The sequence below is a fragment of the Vigna radiata genome, chromosome 10 (assembly GCF_000741045.1).
Source record: "Vigna radiata var. radiata cultivar VC1973A chromosome 10, Vradiata_ver6, whole genome shotgun sequence".
NCBI classification, from domain to species: domain Eukaryota; kingdom Viridiplantae; phylum Streptophyta; class Magnoliopsida; order Fabales; family Fabaceae; genus Vigna; species Vigna radiata.
The window spans coordinates 17,430,974-17,450,467 of NC_028360.1; the positions used below are offsets into that span (position 1 = coordinate 17,430,974).

The 19,494-nt window shown below is 27.9% G+C and overlaps 2 protein-coding genes across 4 annotated transcripts; one reads left to right on the forward strand and one right to left on the reverse strand.

Moving 5' to 3' along the window:
• The first annotated feature begins 6,525 nt into the window (after positions 1 to 6,525).
• LOC106776236 (heat stress transcription factor A-4a) lies at positions 6,526 to 10,126 on the forward strand. Of its 3 annotated transcripts, none has more exons than XR_001376885.2 (3): positions 6,526 to 7,411; positions 7,548 to 8,566; positions 9,463 to 10,126. XR_001376885.2 is itself a non-coding variant. In XM_022786770.1 (2 exons), exons 1-2 carry the CDS (start codon positions 7,193 to 7,195, stop codon positions 8,487 to 8,489), a joined length of 1,161 nt encoding a protein of 386 aa, XP_022642491.1. In that variant the 5' UTR covers positions 6,526 to 7,192; the 3' UTR covers positions 8,490 to 9,453. The 3 variants fall into 3 exon arrangements, 1 of the variants encoding a protein (XP_022642491.1); XR_001376884.2 differs by having other exon boundaries at positions 7,548 to 8,562; XM_022786770.1 differs by lacking the exon at positions 9,463 to 10,126 and having other exon boundaries at positions 7,548 to 9,453.
• Positions 10,127 to 13,940: 3,814 nt separating this feature from the next.
• On the reverse strand, positions 13,941 to 15,338 carry LOC106775947 (transcription repressor OFP5). Its single transcript, XM_014663204.2, has one exon. It carries the CDS (start codon positions 15,224 to 15,226, stop codon positions 14,096 to 14,098), a length of 1,131 nt encoding a protein of 376 aa, XP_014518690.1. The 5' UTR covers positions 15,227 to 15,338; the 3' UTR covers positions 13,941 to 14,095.
• Between the last annotated feature and the right edge of the window lie 4,156 nt (positions 15,339 to 19,494).

Consider the following 19,494-nt stretch of genomic DNA (forward strand, 5'->3'; position numbering starts at 1 on the left):
GACACGTTTTAATAAACTTTTGCATAAAACAATAAGAAGAAAAAGTAAATTAATTTTTACATATAAAAGTTAAAAACAAAAATATGGATAAGTATTGTAAAATATTCAAATTATATTTAGAAAATTTTAATTTTAATTTATAAGAGAATCTATTTGTTTCCTATAAATTTTTACAGAGAAGTTTATTTAAACGGACCTAAAAACTATGGGACATAGATTGCGCGCCAAATGAAAAATGCGCAAACGAGGCTATTGCCAAAAAAGTAAAGTGGCATTTATCTTTCATTCTTTTATTTTTATAGTGTATTTAGCACAAATAGTTTCAATAATGTAATTTATTTAATACACGATAAAAGCGAAAAGATTAATCAAGCTGGAATAATTGCAAATTGTGGATAGCCCCATTGAATAGTTCAATAAATAACTAAAATTCGTTATCACGAGTGAATTATTAAAACATTCACTATCTTTTCAATCTGCAGCTTCAACCATGGCATTATAACAATCACTTTCAATCATGCATTTCTTTTCTTTTCATAACTTGCCAGGATTTAAATAATGAAGGTGCGGTGAACTAATTTTGGATGGGAAAAAAATGTGAGATGAGAGTATTAAGATAATAGTTTCCGTAATCATTGTGATTTAATTTTTTTGTGGGCCCACCCAGAGCATAATAATATTGCTTTTATTTTACTCCATGATTATTATTCTGTTTAACAATTAAGAGAAGTTAACAAGGCCTTCATTTTGGAAGTTAATAGAAGGAAAAGAAGTCAACTGGTTGTATTTTTACTTGTGGAAATGGTTAATCTTTTTCTATGACAGAGTTATTAGTTTTTTAAGAACTTCCACGACAGTATTATTAAACATGGAAAACGCAAAAATTGGTCTTGCATACCGTTTTAATGATCATTACAACCGTCTTATCTTTACTTAAAGACTTAATACCGCTTTTGATCCATAGTTTGAGAGGTTTTATTCAATATGGTCATATTTTTTTTAGTAACAATTTATTCCACTTTTTGTATTTAGCTACTCCGTGATGACTACCTAGCCCAGCCTCCTAAATTGGAGTGACCAATTTAGATTCTATGAGATATTTTTCCTAAATTTTGTTAAGAAAAATGAACACAATATGATTTATATTACTAAAATTGAAATTTACTGCTTACAAAAAAGTTTGTTTCTTTTACCATTATTTACTCTAACAAATAATGGTAACAATATTCAAATAATAAAGCAACATAATTCTTCTCTCAATCATTCATTTTCCAAACCATACAGATGCAAGCACGCGTTTCATTACGACCCAAACAAGTTTTTGCTGTACAGAAACCTGTCAAACTTTCCGCGTAGAATATGTGAATCCATCCACGTAATTTTAATTTAATCACTAATTTTGAATTCCAGTTTTATATATATAATAATCGTATTAGCTATTTTAAAAGAGATTATATTGCTATTAGTCTTCGTATGTATTGTAATATTCTCATATTTTATGATTGATCCGTCTTGAATTGATAACTGCCATCTTCGCCCAAAGACAATTCCAATTTGCAGTATCCAGAAACTAAATAAATAATCATGAAAATCAATATAAGAATATTTAACGAGGAGACAGAGACAACAAGAGCCAGTAATATCGGACTATTCATTTTTCATTATTTCTCAACTGATGCAATTCTCTTATTTTTTTTAAGGATTTCGCTCAGATAATAATATGACAGTTGCTTAGGTAAAATTAGTAGTGAGTGTAATGTAACCTATAGATAAAGAAGTTGATAATGTCTTCATTTATTTGGCAAACTTATTATTGTCTTTAGTTTTAAAAAGTAAATAATGTCGAATTGAGTATGATATTAAAAATTACACTTAGTACTGGCCATAAAACATGAAGTGAAAATGAATAACAAGAAACTTAAAAAGAGAAGTTCAAATTAAATATTATAATATTTTTTTTAAATATGAAGCTAGTTAGATATAAATATATGACACAAATATTTTTAGGATTAGAATTTATCAAAATTTAAAAAATAAAGATTCTTCTCTTTTTCACTTACATAAATCCTTATAGAGTAAATGTCACCTTATTCAACAAAATATTTCACATTAAGTTCAAGAATTTAAGCATATCTATTCTCAAACAAATGATTTATCGATTGTCTTATCTTAGGCCAATAATCCATAAAGATTAATCATGTCACAATAAATAATAAACACAAAAATTAAACACTAATGAAGAACATTATAGCATTCTATATATAAAAAGTACAAAGAAAATTTAATGATTATATCTAACTCAAAAAAAGAAAATTTAGTTACTGATAAAATTGAATAACATGAAATCTATAAAAAAAGTTAATAATGGTGATGAAAGTCATGGATGGTGTTTTCATCCCTTTTCTTCTTTGCACTTCTTTTGCTCTTTTTTTTTTTCTGTCTTCTCTGTTTGATATATGATTTTTAAAGCCAATAAAAAACATTTCATAAGTAACTTGTTGAGTTACAACGACAAGGTTCGTAAGTAACGTTTGTATTTACATGTTTTTTTGTCAATAAATCTTGATAGGTTAGAATTAGAAAGCTATTTATTTTTATCAGTTTTTTGGATATTCTTATTATATAGACTTTAAGCTATAAATATTATATATATATATATATATATATATATATATATAGAGAGAGAGAGAGAGAGAGAGAGAGAGAGAGAGAGGAGGACCTTACAATTATTTTATCACATAAATATTATGTGATGATTAATGCAATATTATTTATTTACTGGTCATGTCTTGGAAACTGGTTTTTCTTTTATTGAAATAGACTTTATTCTGGTGCTATATGATGTAAAAAAAATTCTATTCCATTTACAAATTTATGGATATAGAATTGAATAAAGGGATTGTTTAGTTTACACAAATATAATCTTTAGATTGTCAAATCCATCTGTATTGAAAAAAAGATTATTTGTTTATTTTGTTTAATCCACATATGTTCAACATATATAATGGATCCTTGCATTGCATGCACGTTGATTGTTACAAAACCTTCATTCATAAAATTAAAATGAATAAGCATAAACAATGCATGTGCTTTATATATATAGTTGCAGTCCCTTTGCAATAAATTTGTTCTGTACCATAAAAATACAACAACAATTTATAGATTGTACTATATATTCATAAATGGACCATGACTTAAGTGCTATAACTAAGTTTTCTATTCACACTTTTCTTTAATAATTTATCTACTCATTGGGATATCCCAAGTCCACGTAACACAGTTTGCCAAATATGAAAACATCCATAATAAATAACAATCATATTGAAAAGAATAATAGTCTGAACATTTAAACTAATAATTTTAAAATAAATTTAGAATTTTAAAGAAGTTAATTGTAAAAAATATAATATCATAATCATAGTAGTTGTATAGTAAAATTTTAATTGACACAATAATATTTTTTTGACATGTTTAATCTGAAAAAAATGTATTACTAAAAGCTGTAATAATTTATATTGAAAATACTTTATGGGGTTTTCTATTGTCTAATAATTTCTGATTTTAAAATATTAAGTATTTGAAATACGATCATGAAATTCTTGTCATTTATTTTTTATAAATATTTTAAAAAATAGATTTAAAAGGAACAAAATTATGTAGAATTATAAGATGATTGTAAGAATTTAGAAAATCATAATATATTCAAAATAGTAAAATTGCATTCAAGCCCTCCAAACCAGAAAATTTACAATTCTCAAACATTTTGAAAAAGTTTTAGGAGAACATTAATTTGCTGTTGAATAACTATGTCATGTGTCGTGCAGCCTATGATTGGATCAATCTAATCAACCAACCTAACTGCTTATGAAAGTAGTATTTGTCATTTTCTTGATACAAAACTCACACTATAATTGAAGTCAATTCCATATTTTTTTTAAACTCTTTTTACTAATGATTTTAAATTTTCAAAACTTATACTATAGATCATTTTAAAAATTAATTCACGTCTACAAGAAAAAAAACATAAATCACTATCATTATACTTATAGTAATTTTATAACTATAATTTTATAATTTTTTTTTATCAAAATATATTTTATTTGATGTACAGAACTCAAAATTTGTGGGATCTCAGTTTTTCTTTAAATGTATTTCATTAAAATATGTTGATAATTTCACCTTACGGTACTTGTAATCATCCACCATTAAAACTAAAATAAAAAAATTATTAAAACAAACATCTTTATATATATATATATATAAAGATATATATATATATATATATATATATATATATATATATAATAAAGTACTTATTAGTTGAATTTTAAAAATTCCAATAATGATAAAAATATGTATTTTAAAAGTTGAAAACATTACTAATTCAGATACATAAATATCACATCACATCATTTATAATTATATCAACTAATTTTTTATTCCAAGAAAGAAAAAGTTACACCACACTAAAAATCAAAATTTTACTATTTTTAAAAAATTGTATTAACTATTTTCTTATGAGACTAATATTTATAATCAAATACACTTGAGTATCAAAACTACAATTTTGATTGTAACGAAAAAGGAACATGTAGTTTTATTTTATTATTATTAAACTCGTTTAACAAAATGTCTGTTTTTTTATTTGATATTTTTCATCTAAATGATTCAAGTAGTTAATAAAGTACATATATTTTATTTAATTGATAAATCAACGATGCAATCACTACTTTATACTTATTCGAGGTCATATAATCACTTAGGCTGTGTTCTTTTGCAGTGATTTGAGGGAGATGATTTGAATAGATTTGAGGATAATTTTTTTGTTGTTTTTTTTAGTGGATTTGTGGGTAATTGAGGGTGAATTTGGAAGTAAAGTTTGTGAGAATTGGTATAGGATTTGATTGATGTGATAGATAAAAAAACTGTTTAATAGGTAAAAATTAAAGATTACCAAAATGTCCGTACCTATTAAAATAATATAAAATAATAATTGTTAATGTTATATTTAATTGTAAAAATATTTATAAAGAATAAAAAATTAATGTTAATTATTATTATTATTATTATTATTTTATTATTATTATTATTATTATTTACTATTATTATTATTATTAATATTTACTATTATTATTATTATTATTATTATTATTATTTCATCCTATAAATTATGTCAACAAATACACTGTATAATCTCTCCGCATAGACGAGAGATTGAAAAATTGAAGTATCCTGTAAATCCACACTTTCAAATACATGCAAATCTTTAAAAGCGAACGCACAGATAATATAAAATCCATCTTTGCATTTCTTCGTACACAGTAAATTATTCTCAAATAAACATAGGCTTAAACTACCTCTTACATGATTATACAAGTATAATTGTTAATTATTAATAATTATATAATTTTACAACATTGTAATAAGATCTTGTCATAATCACACCATTTTAAGCATTATCTAAATAGGCATAATTATGTTTTAAGTATAGAAATATCATTTGAATAAGGTGTTTTTATTTCAAGAATATTTTCTAGTATAATAGATGTTATTCTTCACTTTCTCTTTGAAGATTATAATTTATTGTTTAAGTGAAAATCTTCAAAGCTAATAATCTTACTTTTAACCTCAATTTTATACTAAAGGTGTCTTCATTTTAAAAGACGTATATAAATGACAATATTTATCTAGATACATCAAAGCAACCATCCAAATATTTTATATTTTTTCAAATCAGATTTATTATGAATTTAAACAAGTTAAAAAAATGAGTTTAAAATTTTGTTTAAATCCATTTAACATATAAAATAAAAAATAATCAAACTTAACTATCTATTCTAATATAATTTCATTAAATTAAATTATACATCTACCACCTTTTCATTCACATATTTCAAATTACCTTTTATCCTTTTATCAAAGATGTAACACTTTTATACAATTTCACGTGTTAGGCTTAACTTTCTCATTCCAGTTTATAATTTTTATACAGGTCACAATTAATGTCAGATAATCTATAAAGTAGTTTTAATATTGACTCAATTACATATACTTTGTATAATTCAAAACACCTACAATGTCAAATATATCTAACAATATTAACACAGTTTTTTATGTATACTATTAATTTATTAAAATCTAAAGGTAAATTAAACTTAATTACCATTAATACCACACATTAAGGCAAATAATAGGTTCTCTTACACTTTATATTAATAAAATGAGTATGATTTTCAGTTTTAGACTAGTCAGCATAAAAAAATATGGAAAGAAAAAGCTAACCATTCATGATTCTAATATATGGTACTCATTCATGAACTTCCAATCCATGTACGAGGTCAGGGCAACACAAATCCTGTGATCGATGACCCAAAAACTCTTGAAATTAGCTTTTTAATTATTTATGGTGTAATTTTTAAGTTTTTATTATTTTTTGTCAAATTAAATTAACCAGAATAAATAAGGTTGAAAGAGAAAACATCCCAAAGAAGAAAATTCAAAATTGTCTACTTCTTAGTCTGGAAGGATCCAAAATTATTTGGAAGCGCGGATTGACCGAAATCTTTTCCTTGCACCTTCTCCACCCAAATGGTAATTCACTTAGTTTTAATGTCTTTCTAAAATAGTAATTAAATAATTATTTATATTTACTTGGGGAACACATTCTCTCTCTTTTATCTCTATGAAATTATAGAAATTCCATTTTGTGTGGGAAATTCAAGTCATTAATATAGTTGAAAAACATGGTCCGAATTTAAGCTTTTGGGTACTATGGACAAAGATATGAACTTTCCATTTTTTGATAAGCTCTTTCCATGTTCATCTTTGTTGTTGGGTTTGAGCATTTTAATCTGGACAAAGATTTCACCTTTGGGTTTGTAATTTCATCGCCAGCTGTAGCTGGGGGGAGGGAAGGTAAGGTTGTGAGCATTAATTTTCTCGAAGGAGTGTTTCTGAATTGAATTGTCAAAAGGGGTCTCTCTTTATTGGGAATTATCACTTTCAGTAAGCTGGGATTGGTGAAACCTAGCTAGAGAGGAGAGGCGGAGAACAAGGATGTATCTTTTTTAGATACATGTGTGTTTTGTTTTGTATTGGACGTATTTGTGAAAGGGTGAAAGGTTTTTTTTTTTTTTCTCAGTATACTGAAGGGTTTTTGTGGGTTCCCTTTGTTTTGAGATTTGTGTTTTGAATGATGGAGGAAGCTCAGGGCAATTCTAGTTCCTTGCCTCCATTCCTCAGTAAGACTTATGACATGGTGGATGATCCTTCCACCAATTCCATTGTTTCCTGGAGTGTCACCAATAAGAGTTTCGTTGTTTGGAACCCACCAGAGTTTTCAAGGGATTTGTTACCCAGATTCTTTAAGCACAGTAACTTCTCCAGTTTTATCAGGCAGCTCAACACTTATGTAAGTAAATTTAATCTTCTACATCTTCGTCGATTTGATAAGTTTTTTCGATGTTATTATGATTATTACTATTTTCTGGTTTCTTGGTAAAGGGATTGGTTGTTTTGAACTATTTCATGGTTTTCTGTTTGATCAGGGGTTTAGAAAGATTGATCCTGAACTATGGGAATTTGCCAATGAGGGTTTTGTGAGAGGTCAGCCACATCTTTTGAAGAATATTCATAGGCGCAAACCAGTTCATAGCCATTCTTTGCAGAATATTCAGGGTCAGGGATCTTCTTCAATGACTGAATCAGAACGGCAGAGTTTCAAGGATGAGATAAAGAAGCTTAAAGATGAAAAAGATCAAGTACTTCGGGAGCTAGAGAGGCACGAACAGGAGTGGAAAATGTATGAGGTACAACTACAATATTCAAATGATCGATTGGAACAGTTGGAAAAGAAGCAAGAAAATTTGGTTTCTTCTGTTTCTGAAGTGCTGCAGAAACCTGGGATTGCCTTAAATCTCTTGCCTCTGACAGAAAAAGGGGATAGAAAACGTAGGTTGCCAAGAAGTGGTATCTTCAGTGACGATGCTGGCATTGATGATCATATGGAAACTTCCTCTGTATTACCTGGGGTAAATGCAGAGGGTGCCTCTATTTTCGCCCCAAACATGGAGCGATTTGATCTACTTGAGTCGTCCATTATGTTTTGGGAGAATATTGCACATGATGTTCAAAGTCATGTGAACATGGATTTTGATGAAACGACAAGTTGTGCAGATAGTCCAGCTATATCTTCTGTGCAGCTGGAGGTTGAAGTTCAACCTAAGTCACCTGGAACCAACGTGAATTCTGAGTCCGCTGTAGCTGCTGTTTCTGATCTTGATGCATCAAAAGAACCACCTGTGGGAACAGTTTCTGTGGCTGCTGGTGTTAATGATATATTCTGGGAACGTTTCTTGACAGAGAATCCTGGTTCTGAGAATCAGGAAGTGCATTCTGAAAGGAAAGATTCTGATGGCAGAAGTAATGCCAAATTTTGGTGGAACATTAGGAATGTGAATAACCCTCCAGAACAGATGGGGCATTCTTAGTCAAGCAGAGCCAACTTAGTTGCAATGATTATTCCTTCTAGCTTGAGATGCCCTGCAATTTCATGTAATAAATGTAGGTATGAATGGTTGGCTCTACTATGTATACATATGTCATTTTCTTGGTTAAATGGTTGCATCATCTATAGAATTTTATCAATTATTATAATGTTAGATCAAGTCTCCTTTAGCTCTACCTTATCAAAACCTGTGCTGATGTGTGATTATGGTTTTTCCCTCTTGATCTATTTCTTTTTGTAACTTTTCCATATAATAGAAACCAATTTCATTTACATCTGTTACTATCTGCTGCAGGGAGGTACCCAATATTAAAACTGCCAAATATTGATGTTTAAATGAGGTCTATGATGGGATTTCTGTAAATCTTTTAAGTACATAGCTGCATATCCTGTTGATAAAAAACAAAAACATAGTTGCATATCCTATATCATTAAGTGCCTCTAGTTTTTGTTTGGGATTAAAGTCTGAAGTGTGGTAGTTCTTGTCCCTTGCTTTTGGCTATGATCATGACTATTTTTTTAGATTATTTAGGGTTATGTTATCTCATTGTTAGGGTGAAAAAACTGCTGCTTATGAATTTAGGAGATTTAAATGAAACAGGTTTTAGAGTATTACATTTATAACAGATTAATGCAAATTGATATTTTTGTATTGGAAACAAAAAATACTGAGTACAGTTTTAGTATCATCATTCAGTAACTTTCAAAAGTCTTCTGATCAATAAATTTGATGACAATCTGACTAATGCAGAAAGTATTCAGAAAGATATTATTGAAAAATTAGAATTTTTCTTATTAGTGAAGACAAGATGTAATGATTTATGGTTGTGGTGTATATTTCTAGTTCTGTTTCCTATATTCAACTATTTTCACAGGGTTTCACATTTTTTTTCTAATCTCACTACATAGACATAGTGCAAGACTCATCAGTGACCACATATATAATATATTTCCAGGCTACAAGGAAAGAAGTTCTGGATAGATGGTGCAAGGCTGATCAGTGTCCACACAGTTATATCATTTTCTACATTGTGTTGGAAGTCTTACAAATGTTGACTGTTAGTTGTTGAGATCAGACTGGCAAGGGAGGCATTAGCATACATTGACAATAAAATACTTCAATGGATAGAATTGATGCTTTGATTAGTTGAAATCTTGGACTGCCTTCTCCATAAAGACTGAAACTAACTTTTTCATGAATTAAAATTAGCTTGTATATTAACTGATTTGTAGAAGTTGTTATATAATTTTTGAAAAATTTAATGTTTAGGTTTTAAGTTAATTTTTACTTATGAAGAAGTCAAATTTAATTTTGTTCATATTTCTCTCTTATAATAGTCTTTATCAAGGAGTGTTTTGTATGTATAATTAGGAATAAGAAATATTCTTTCTTCATGTGTATTGAAACACATACAGAATATTGTATTTTACACATGACAGAGGGGAGATTCTTTAGATGTAAGGCACCTGCGATCTATTTTCAGTCATTTGTTTTGTATTTTTATATCAACTTTCTCATTTTCAGGAATTTTATGTGACAATCTATTTATTTTTTTGTACCGAATCTGGATAACATGTCAGCTATGCCAGTTTGCTTCTCTATGTACAAGTTGTCCATTTTAATAATTTTTCTCAGAATAATAGGAGTAAAGAAATTCAGATTTACAGACTTGTGAATTTAAGTTGTTGATTAACATGAACTTGATAATTTTATATTGGTTTATACTTCAAGCGTCTCTCACATGTGATCTGTAAAACTTTGGTTAATTTCATAGAAGCAAATATTGGTGTTATTTGACTCTCAAGTTAAATATGAGCTAATCATTTTTGTATTTGATTATTATAATGTTGCTGTTATTTTGCTTTGTGTTAAGATGGAAAACAGTTCCGAGCAATACCTCATTCATAAAAAAATAAGTCAAATTGGAGGATTCTGTTAAAATTTCACTAAGTTATCTGTTCAAACAACTCAAGATATCGAAGGATGGTTTAAATTGGCATTTGTTTTTATACTTATTTTTTTATTTATTTATTTGAAAAATAGTTTTAGACGAAAAATTACCTACATAAAAAAACGGTAACATATATTTTTACTTGTTAAGACAAACACGAATTTTGTGTATCTTAAGTTATTTTTTTAATAATTTTGTCAGTTTAGTATTTAATATATATCACCTAATAACTTGAATGATGATTCATCTTAAGAATTTGAGAAGATCTTCTAAACTTTGTTTCTTACGGAGTTCAAAGAGCATTTCCAAAATACTGTCTTACAAGCCTTATGACTGGAAACTTATAAACTTATATATTTATAAGTTGTAATATCCATATTATATATATTAATATTCTATTTTGGTAGAGGAAAATTTAACTTTGACTTTGTATATGGGATAAAGCACTTTTAGTGTTCTATTATTTCATATATTTTAACTTTTGTTGATAAAAAAAAATCCTCAAAATAAGTTTTCTTTAACAGCATAACAGGTTTTTCTTTTCTTTCTTCAAATCATAGCCTTGTACTTTGAAATTTTCGACAACTGCTTTCCTCTTGGTTTCAAAAAGTTTGTCATAAAAAATAATAATATGAAATATAACGATGAAAAATGTTTATTCTTGCAACTTGTAAACGAGAAAAGGCAGAAGTTGCTCACAAGTTGTTATCCAGTTCACTTTCACAACCCACTGAATGGAGTAGCTCTTTGGTCAAAGTCAAACTAAACCTTAGATTTTGACCGAAGTGGAAAATGGCATCATCAATCCACAAAATCATTGTGTTTGTAACTGTGATCCATTGCTAAATGTACGTTTGACTCTGCAAGTTAAAAATATGTAGGATCTTTTTATGATACATAGTTTATGCTTAATATTTTACGATGTATTGGTTAAGTTTATGTGTTTTAATTGTGCGCATGGAATGTTAATTATCTTTCTGAAAACTAAGCTCAACATAGACTGAGAAATAAAAGAGCGTGACAAAAATGTTAAAGAAATGATCGTGGAATTATGATAAGTTAATCTTAAGCGATTTTTGGGTTAATGATGATTGTACTTATTACGATAAACTTGCATGGTAAAGTATAAAGTCTTCCCAAACTAATACAATTTAGGAAAATGCGATAAATTCTTTATATACATGTACCTAAATCATGCTGTTAAAACTCAACTATTTTTTTAAAAGCAGTCACATATTGAATTCTATACCACTTTGTCATACAAAACCTTTGATACCATGTTAGCGTATATATATTAGTAGGAATAACTCAAGTCCAAAAATTAGTCTAAAGAATATATCAAAAGTCCAAATTAGTCTAAAGAATCATTAAAAAAAAGTTAGACTAAAGAAGTTTATAAAATAGTATTTTGTCTGTATTTCTGATAAATATGGCCATATTAACACTCATATAGTCGTTTTCATTTGTATCAAGTCATTATTTTGTTAAAGCTTTAAGAAAATCGCTTCGAATCTTGCAAGGATGTATAAGTCAAGAGTCAAATAGGGTATCGATTTTTTCTATTATTTATTCTTTTGTACATGTAGTTAGTCAAATTTTAAATCACACCTTGCAACTAAAAGTTTTAACTTTATCGATGAGAATATATAACTTTTAATGATTTCGAGCTAGTGCGTTACGTTAAGTCATTTGATAAAACGTAAATAGCTTGATGAAATAATTGTGGAAGAATTTATGTAAGAATTCATTTTAATAAGATAGATGAAAGAGTTTATAATAATATTTTATTATTTTTGAGTTGAACATATATTATAAGATTAATTTATTCTTTATTTATCTTAATTGTTTATTTTTTTCATCATCTAATTTGTTTTTAAGGTTGTGAGCTGATGATCTATTACTTTTATTTTTAAAACCACTATGTAGAAGATAATATAGAATATATCAAATTCACCTTTTCAAATTTTTTTATTAGAGTTCCTTTGAACTAATCCTAAAATAACTTTTTTTCATATACTTCATAAATAAACATGATACCTACGATCGATATTTTTTACAATTTTCATTATTATGGAATGGACTTAATTGCATAACTTTATTTACACTTAAGTTATTTTTAAAGCCACCACTTAGAAGATAATATAGAATATATCTAATTTACCTAATCATCAAAATGCTGATTACAGTTCCCTTGAACAAAGTAGGACTTAATTTTAAAACTATTTTTTGATTAATTAAGAAAATCATAATTTATATAACAGTAACTTTTTTAGTTTTTTATTTGGTAGTGTTAGAAAATAAAAAATAAAAACTGATTGCGAAAATGATTGAGATTTAGTTGACTTGAACATAGCAAAAATCAACACGATTACCTAATTTATGATTTTGAATAAAAACGCTCTTTTAATAAGAGTTTTTCTCTAAATCGAGTTAGAAAGGATTAATGTAACAAAACTTAAATTTATTTATTTTGGATAAAAACCTAGATTTTATTTATTTACCATCTTAATGTGCTTAAATTAAATTAATGATAAATATATACTTGTTTACTCAGTTTTTGAGACAAATTAATTACAGTTTAGATTAGTAACCGACATTAGGTCTATAAACTCTTTACTCCTTGAAATCGTGATTCCAAAAGAGACTTTAGGAGCATATTATCATCAGTTTATTCCATTGCATTGTTATTTATTTTTATTTTAATGCCTAGAATTAATGAAATCTGAAAAAGAAAATCTCTGACTATAATTTATCTCCCACTTAATCCGAAATCTTACATGAAAGAAATGTTGTAAATTATAATGTTAATATATTTTCAAGAACTAAAATGATAAAAGTGATTAAATTTAAAAACTGGACTTAAACGAAACTAATGTCAAACTTTTTATTGAATGGAAAAACCAAAGTAACAGTAAGTCAGAATTTCAAATAATGATAGAATTTTGTTGAGTGAGGTTCGGGGACAGCGACACGTGATGGGTAGCTAAATGTTTGATACTATACGTGCCCATGTTTCGTAAGGCTATGATTTATACAGGGTTCATGGAAACAATGCAAAAGCGAAAGCTTTAATGATTTTGAAACTGGTTGGATTCAATGCCATAAGTTCTGCCTCAATATCAAGGCGTTATGTCTGTTTATTTCAGGTATTTATACGTAGATGCCAAAGATTTAGCACCAACTCAAACATGAAGTTGCTGAGAAAAAAACCAGCTGTAGCATGGTTCAAGAGGATAGCACTGAAGGTAATTTTTTCTGTCGACATATTTCAGTTGCATTGAAGATAATGAAACATGTCTGATTCTGATTTTAGCAGTTATCCCAAGTGTCATATTCTGGAAGTGCTGCGGTTTGTGATGTCTGACTTGAAAACATTTAGATGACGGGTTTTGTATCCTTAAGAGAGATAGTATTCTTTTTTTCTCTCTGTTTTCTAACGTTTATAGTTTATGATCATGCACATTGCACAAAAATACCTCCGATTAATAGTAATTGAGAATTTATGGAAACACTATTACATTAAGAAAATAAACTAGAGCATGGCAAGAACATGTGCTTTAGAGTAACTGTACACTTTGGTCAAGCGTGTAAACTTGACACGGGTTGTTATTCATAGTAACCACATTGCATATTTAGTTTAATACCCAAAAATACCTTGGCTCATGTCAAACCATACCTTCCTGAACACCTTGATGATGAGATCATGATATTCATCTGCATTCAAAGTCAGATAACATACCAAAAGATCTTCCATTTCTTCTGGCTGAATAATCTGATTCTCTATGATCATCTCAATCATTGAGTCTCTGAAATCTTGCATTGGATCTATTGAAGACTTAATCACAGCAAAGCTTTCTAATACTGGTATTTCCTCCTTTTCTTTCTTCGTCTTTAGTTTTGCTTTCTTCATGTCTTCCAGGGCCTTTATTTTGCAAATTTCAACCTTAGAAACCATCCTTGGAGAATGTATTTTGACCCTAGAGCTCGGCTTTTGTTTCCTCCTCTGACGTTCTCTGTTGAGTTGATGTGATTGCTTATTCCTGTTGGTCTTTACCTTCGTCTCCTCAGTTTGTTTCAAGTTCTGCCTCTCAGAACTCATTTTCTTGTGAGACAGCCTTTCATTTTTCTCAAAATTTTCTATAACATTTCCAAGGATGGGATTCCTTGAAATTGCTGAAGAAGAAAAAGCGTGTGTTCTTGGGGTGCAAATTGTTCTAGGTGATTCCAATTGCAACACATCTTTTTCCACTGCTTTACTTGATCCTCTTTCAAGTGTCAAGAGTTGGTCTTGAAAAGCCTTTTTTGCTTTCCTCTCAAATCTCTTCCTTAAGTTTTCATATTCCTTTTCTCTATTGTACACATCCATCTTCTTTGAAACCTTCCCATCATCCACCAACTTTCTTTCTTCTCCTTGACCAATATCCCTCTCCTTTAACTCTGGTGTGCCTTTAACATCCCTTCTACCACCAAAGCAACTTGAGGAGTGAATCACACTCTCATCAATATCTTCATTCTTCTCATCCTCGTTTAAACGTTGTCTACAGAAATCACCATCATTCTTTACACAACATCTTCTATCTCCAATCTCACAGAAATATTGAGGTGAACTACTAGGCTTTGCCTTTTGCTTCATTTTTGCAGCACTTGGCTCCGAATTGATTCTCATATTCTTGAACTTGGAGAACCAAGAGAAAGGAGATGCATGAGAAATGAAGGAAGAGACAGAAGAAGAGGAAGTTGAAGAATGATTTCTTCCTACCCACTTCATCGTTTGTATTAATGAAGATGATGATAAATCTCTTCTTCCTTCTGATTTGGTTAAGGTTTGTAGTATTTTGTAGAAGATAGAATACGAGAATGAAAACTGATATGGAAGATAATGTTGCTTAGTGGCATAAGATAACTCGTGAAACATAGTGGGACGGTTAGGATGTTAAATAGGAACGTGGGTTTCCTACTGTTTTTCAAAAGACACAACCACCTAATGCCTGTGACTATTACCAACTTTTGGTGCTTTTTAGTTTCTACTTAGTGCTTACGTACGACCAATTTATAATTCCTATTCATAACAAAAAGGCCACACAACAAATGTTACTCATATCTTATCTTACACCATACTCTCCCATAATGGAACTTTTTTTGGTTAAAATTTATTGAAATTATAGAATTATGTCTCTTACCTCCTATTTATTCAATTATTTAATCTATTTTAACTTTTAATAAGTTTTAACCAGTAATAAAAATTCAGATAACAAGATTTGTGGGATTGTAGGTCATTTATATTAAAAGCTGGTTAGTGTTGACTGACCCACAGCTAAAGGTAGCAGAAGCCCTTAATAAGGGGCTACCCTCAAAGAGTACGGTAGCGTAGGTCTCACATAACACAAGTTATACTGGTAGCTCTAACCAAAGATTGGAATCCACACCGAGTTATGCAAATTGATTAGCAGCAGCACCCTCTCAAAAGTTTCTCTGCATAATCGCCAGCTTGTGTGAATTAAATTGTAAGTTGACCCGGGTTGTCCTTTAAATTTCACCCATGACAGATTCATTGAAACGTGAGAAAAAAAAAATTCTAAGATCTAATTAATATAATTAATAGAAGATGACTACAGTTACACAATCATCGTACTGATCCCAACAACACCAAAAGCTAAGTCCTTTGGTTAATCTTTTCTTCATTCACATTTACATTCGTGTGTAAAATGACATACACGAAGAAGGGTGTGCCAATTTAAATGGTAAAATTTCAAATCTCCCTTATTGCTGATTGAAATGTTAGCCAAAAGTTAATCTTTCATCGTTCACATATAACATATAAGTGTAAAATGGCATACCCGAAAAAGGTTTGAAGGTCAAAATTATGATGGTGAGATCGCTGGTCTACTATAGCTAAGGTCTTGTTCATTTATTTAACTGTTGCCTTCACATTGAATGGTGAGATAATGGTAATGAGTGGGAACTGCCAAATTTCAATCACTGTTGAAATAGTTATGTCTTTCTTTGAAATTTCGTTCCTTTCATCATCAAACCATTTATTAAAGCACATTTTAAATAGTAAATGCATAATTCGATCCTTAAAAAGAAACAAACACCAAAGTAGAGGGTGACTAAACTAATTGTTCCAGCTAAATAAAGAACATGTTCAAGAGTGTATAGATCCTGAACGTGTATTTAGCAGTTCAAAAAATTTTACACAAGTCTTTTATGTGTGTTAATGTAAGGAAAAGTGATAAAGATAAAGGTTAAAAGACATAGCAAATATTTTTCTTTCCCTTATTTTTTTGTAATGAAACATTATGTTGTCTTAAGTAGAAGGTAGTTTTTCTGAAAAATCGTTGTTATCATTATCGTTCTGCTTTTTGTAATTTATTTCCAACTGCTTATTACAGCATTCGTTTTGGTCTGAAAATCCCTAAGTCAATGTCATCAGAAAAGTTCGTTTATCTTTCATGCAGGTGCTGATTTTACATACAATTGGTCACTGCACTGCACTGCAATTCTGAAAAGTAATTAAGAATTTTTGGACAACCAAGTCAAGTAAATGTATAAGAAGTTGGGTTTGCTGCCATTTTCTGTGTTGGTTGGTTAAGAAATGCATAAATTTCCACTCTACAGTTTTTGTTTAATTTTCTTTCTTGCAAACTTGCCAATATACGAATTTGATGTGAGATCATGAATTTAAAACAAATCAGTAGTTAGTAAGTAATAAACCTTTTTATTAACAGAGTAATTCTCAATTATTTTAGAATAGTAAATGGAAATATATTTGAATTAATCATTAAAAACAACGTAAACTAGTTGATATTTGATCTTTCAATTGTTCACTACTTTTAAGTTCTTATTTGATTTTATCTTTTTTATAAAAACAAAAAGAAAGAAATAAAAAAAAAAAAAACTATTAGTGTTTACATACGATAACCATGATCCTTGTAACCTCTTAAATACTTTTTTTATTGAGTTTTAATATTTTAATTTAAAACCTCAATAAATTAAAATATTACTTAAGATCTTTAATCAATAAATCTTTTATGATATATATGTTTTAGGCATAAATTAATTAAATTATTTTAATAAATTAACTACTAAAATATAATAATTTTCATATTTAATAATTTATTTTATTATATATATATATATAAATTACTCAAATAACTAACATTTTACATCCATCCAACTTTAAAGAAAAGTTACACCATAAAAAATAAAAAGAGATTACTTATAAGTAAAACACTTAGTAGATATATTAGTTTTCCTGATACTCTTAGTTTTTTTTTTTTCTTGAAATATTAGTATAAGGTTATGAATAAGCTTATATAAAATATCAATAACTACAATCAATTTAAAACTTTAAAACAAAACAATAGATTTATGAATTCCTTTATTTATATATCAATTATCTTATTCATTTTGTTGATGATCTCAGATCAAAGAAAGATAAGAAAAACTAAAGTGAAAATCCGAATTAGGTACTAAAGTGAAAATCAAAACTATATGAAATGTTTTACATTTAACTTCTTATAATCAGACCTAAAATTTGATATTTATATTTATTTTCCTATATGTTGTATGTAAATTTACATATAAATATCAAATTTTATATCTGGTCCAATTAAAATCATATTTATTGTTTAGATTCCAAATTATTTTAAAACTTTTATAATTTATATTTGATTTTGTAAAACAGCAATGGTTCCTTAATTGGATTTTGAATCCGATGAAAATAAATTAACACTTAATTAAATTTTAAAATTTAATGAAAAAAATTAAAATAAGATCAGATTTTAAAATTTGATAAATTTCAAGATTCAATAAAAAAAAATCATTAGTAACAGGATTTTGAAATCTATTCAATATCCTTCCAATGCTTCACAGCATTTTGGTATCGGTTTAATTCAGCATGTTATGAAGTTGAGTGAATAGACTCACAACTAGACCTGTCAAATAGGCTCTTATAATAGGTCATGGCTCTAGCCCATGTGAGTTAGGGTCAAAAAAGTCCACAGGGTCAAAAAAACTCCAGGGCTAAAAAACCCCCAAAGTCCTGTGGGTCAGGGCCAACCCATGGGCTTTCTTTTTTACAAAAAAATTAAATATTCAACAATAAATTGTATTTTTACAGAGAAAAGAAACACTTATATTAAGTGTTATAACTTTGAAAATTTTAAATTATGAAGCACACAAACTCAATCAGAGAAAAAGCTATCAACTTATATATCAGCCAGAATCACAAACAGTAAATAATGATTGTCAAAAAAACTTGAATGTGAAGATTAGTGGCAGTGTTTATTTTAGATGCTCTCTAATCAGCATAGTCAGTTAATTTACTCCAATATCTTATTAACATCAATATCTGGAAAGTAATTTTGCCTACTATAATTATTGCACATTTGAAAACAGATACGTCCAATGAGAGAAAAAAAAAAGATACTGTATACATCTAGAATTGGAAACTAAAAAAAGAGATATTTTTAAAATATATGATTATTTAATATTAATTTTGATTCAATAATGACTATAAATTATTTTAATTAAAATATATGTGTGCTTGAGTTTTTTTTGAAAGAAAAAATAAAAAGAACATTATTATCATAATTATAAAAATGAATATAAATAATTTTTATTAATTTTATAAATAATTTTATGTTAAAAATAATTTTTTAGTTTATCAAAATAGTAAGTTTTAGAAATAATTGAATAATTAATAATGTTTAATTTACAAAATATTACCAACAGAAATTAATAAGATAATAATTTTAATTAAAATATATATTTAATAAGATAATAACGTTTAAGCTAATTTTAGTTTATGGAAAACAATTATTTTTACTTTTNTATTTTTCAAACGTAATCATTTAAAAAAAATACTGCGTTAGTATTTAAAACCTACACCAACTGTCTCAAAAACTAACAAATGTTATTTTGTGGAAAAATAATATTTTGACAAATTTTATATATATAATTAATTGATAACTTGTTTATAATAATATAATAATAATATTATAACAATAAAATTCAAACGTTAGAAAGAAATAT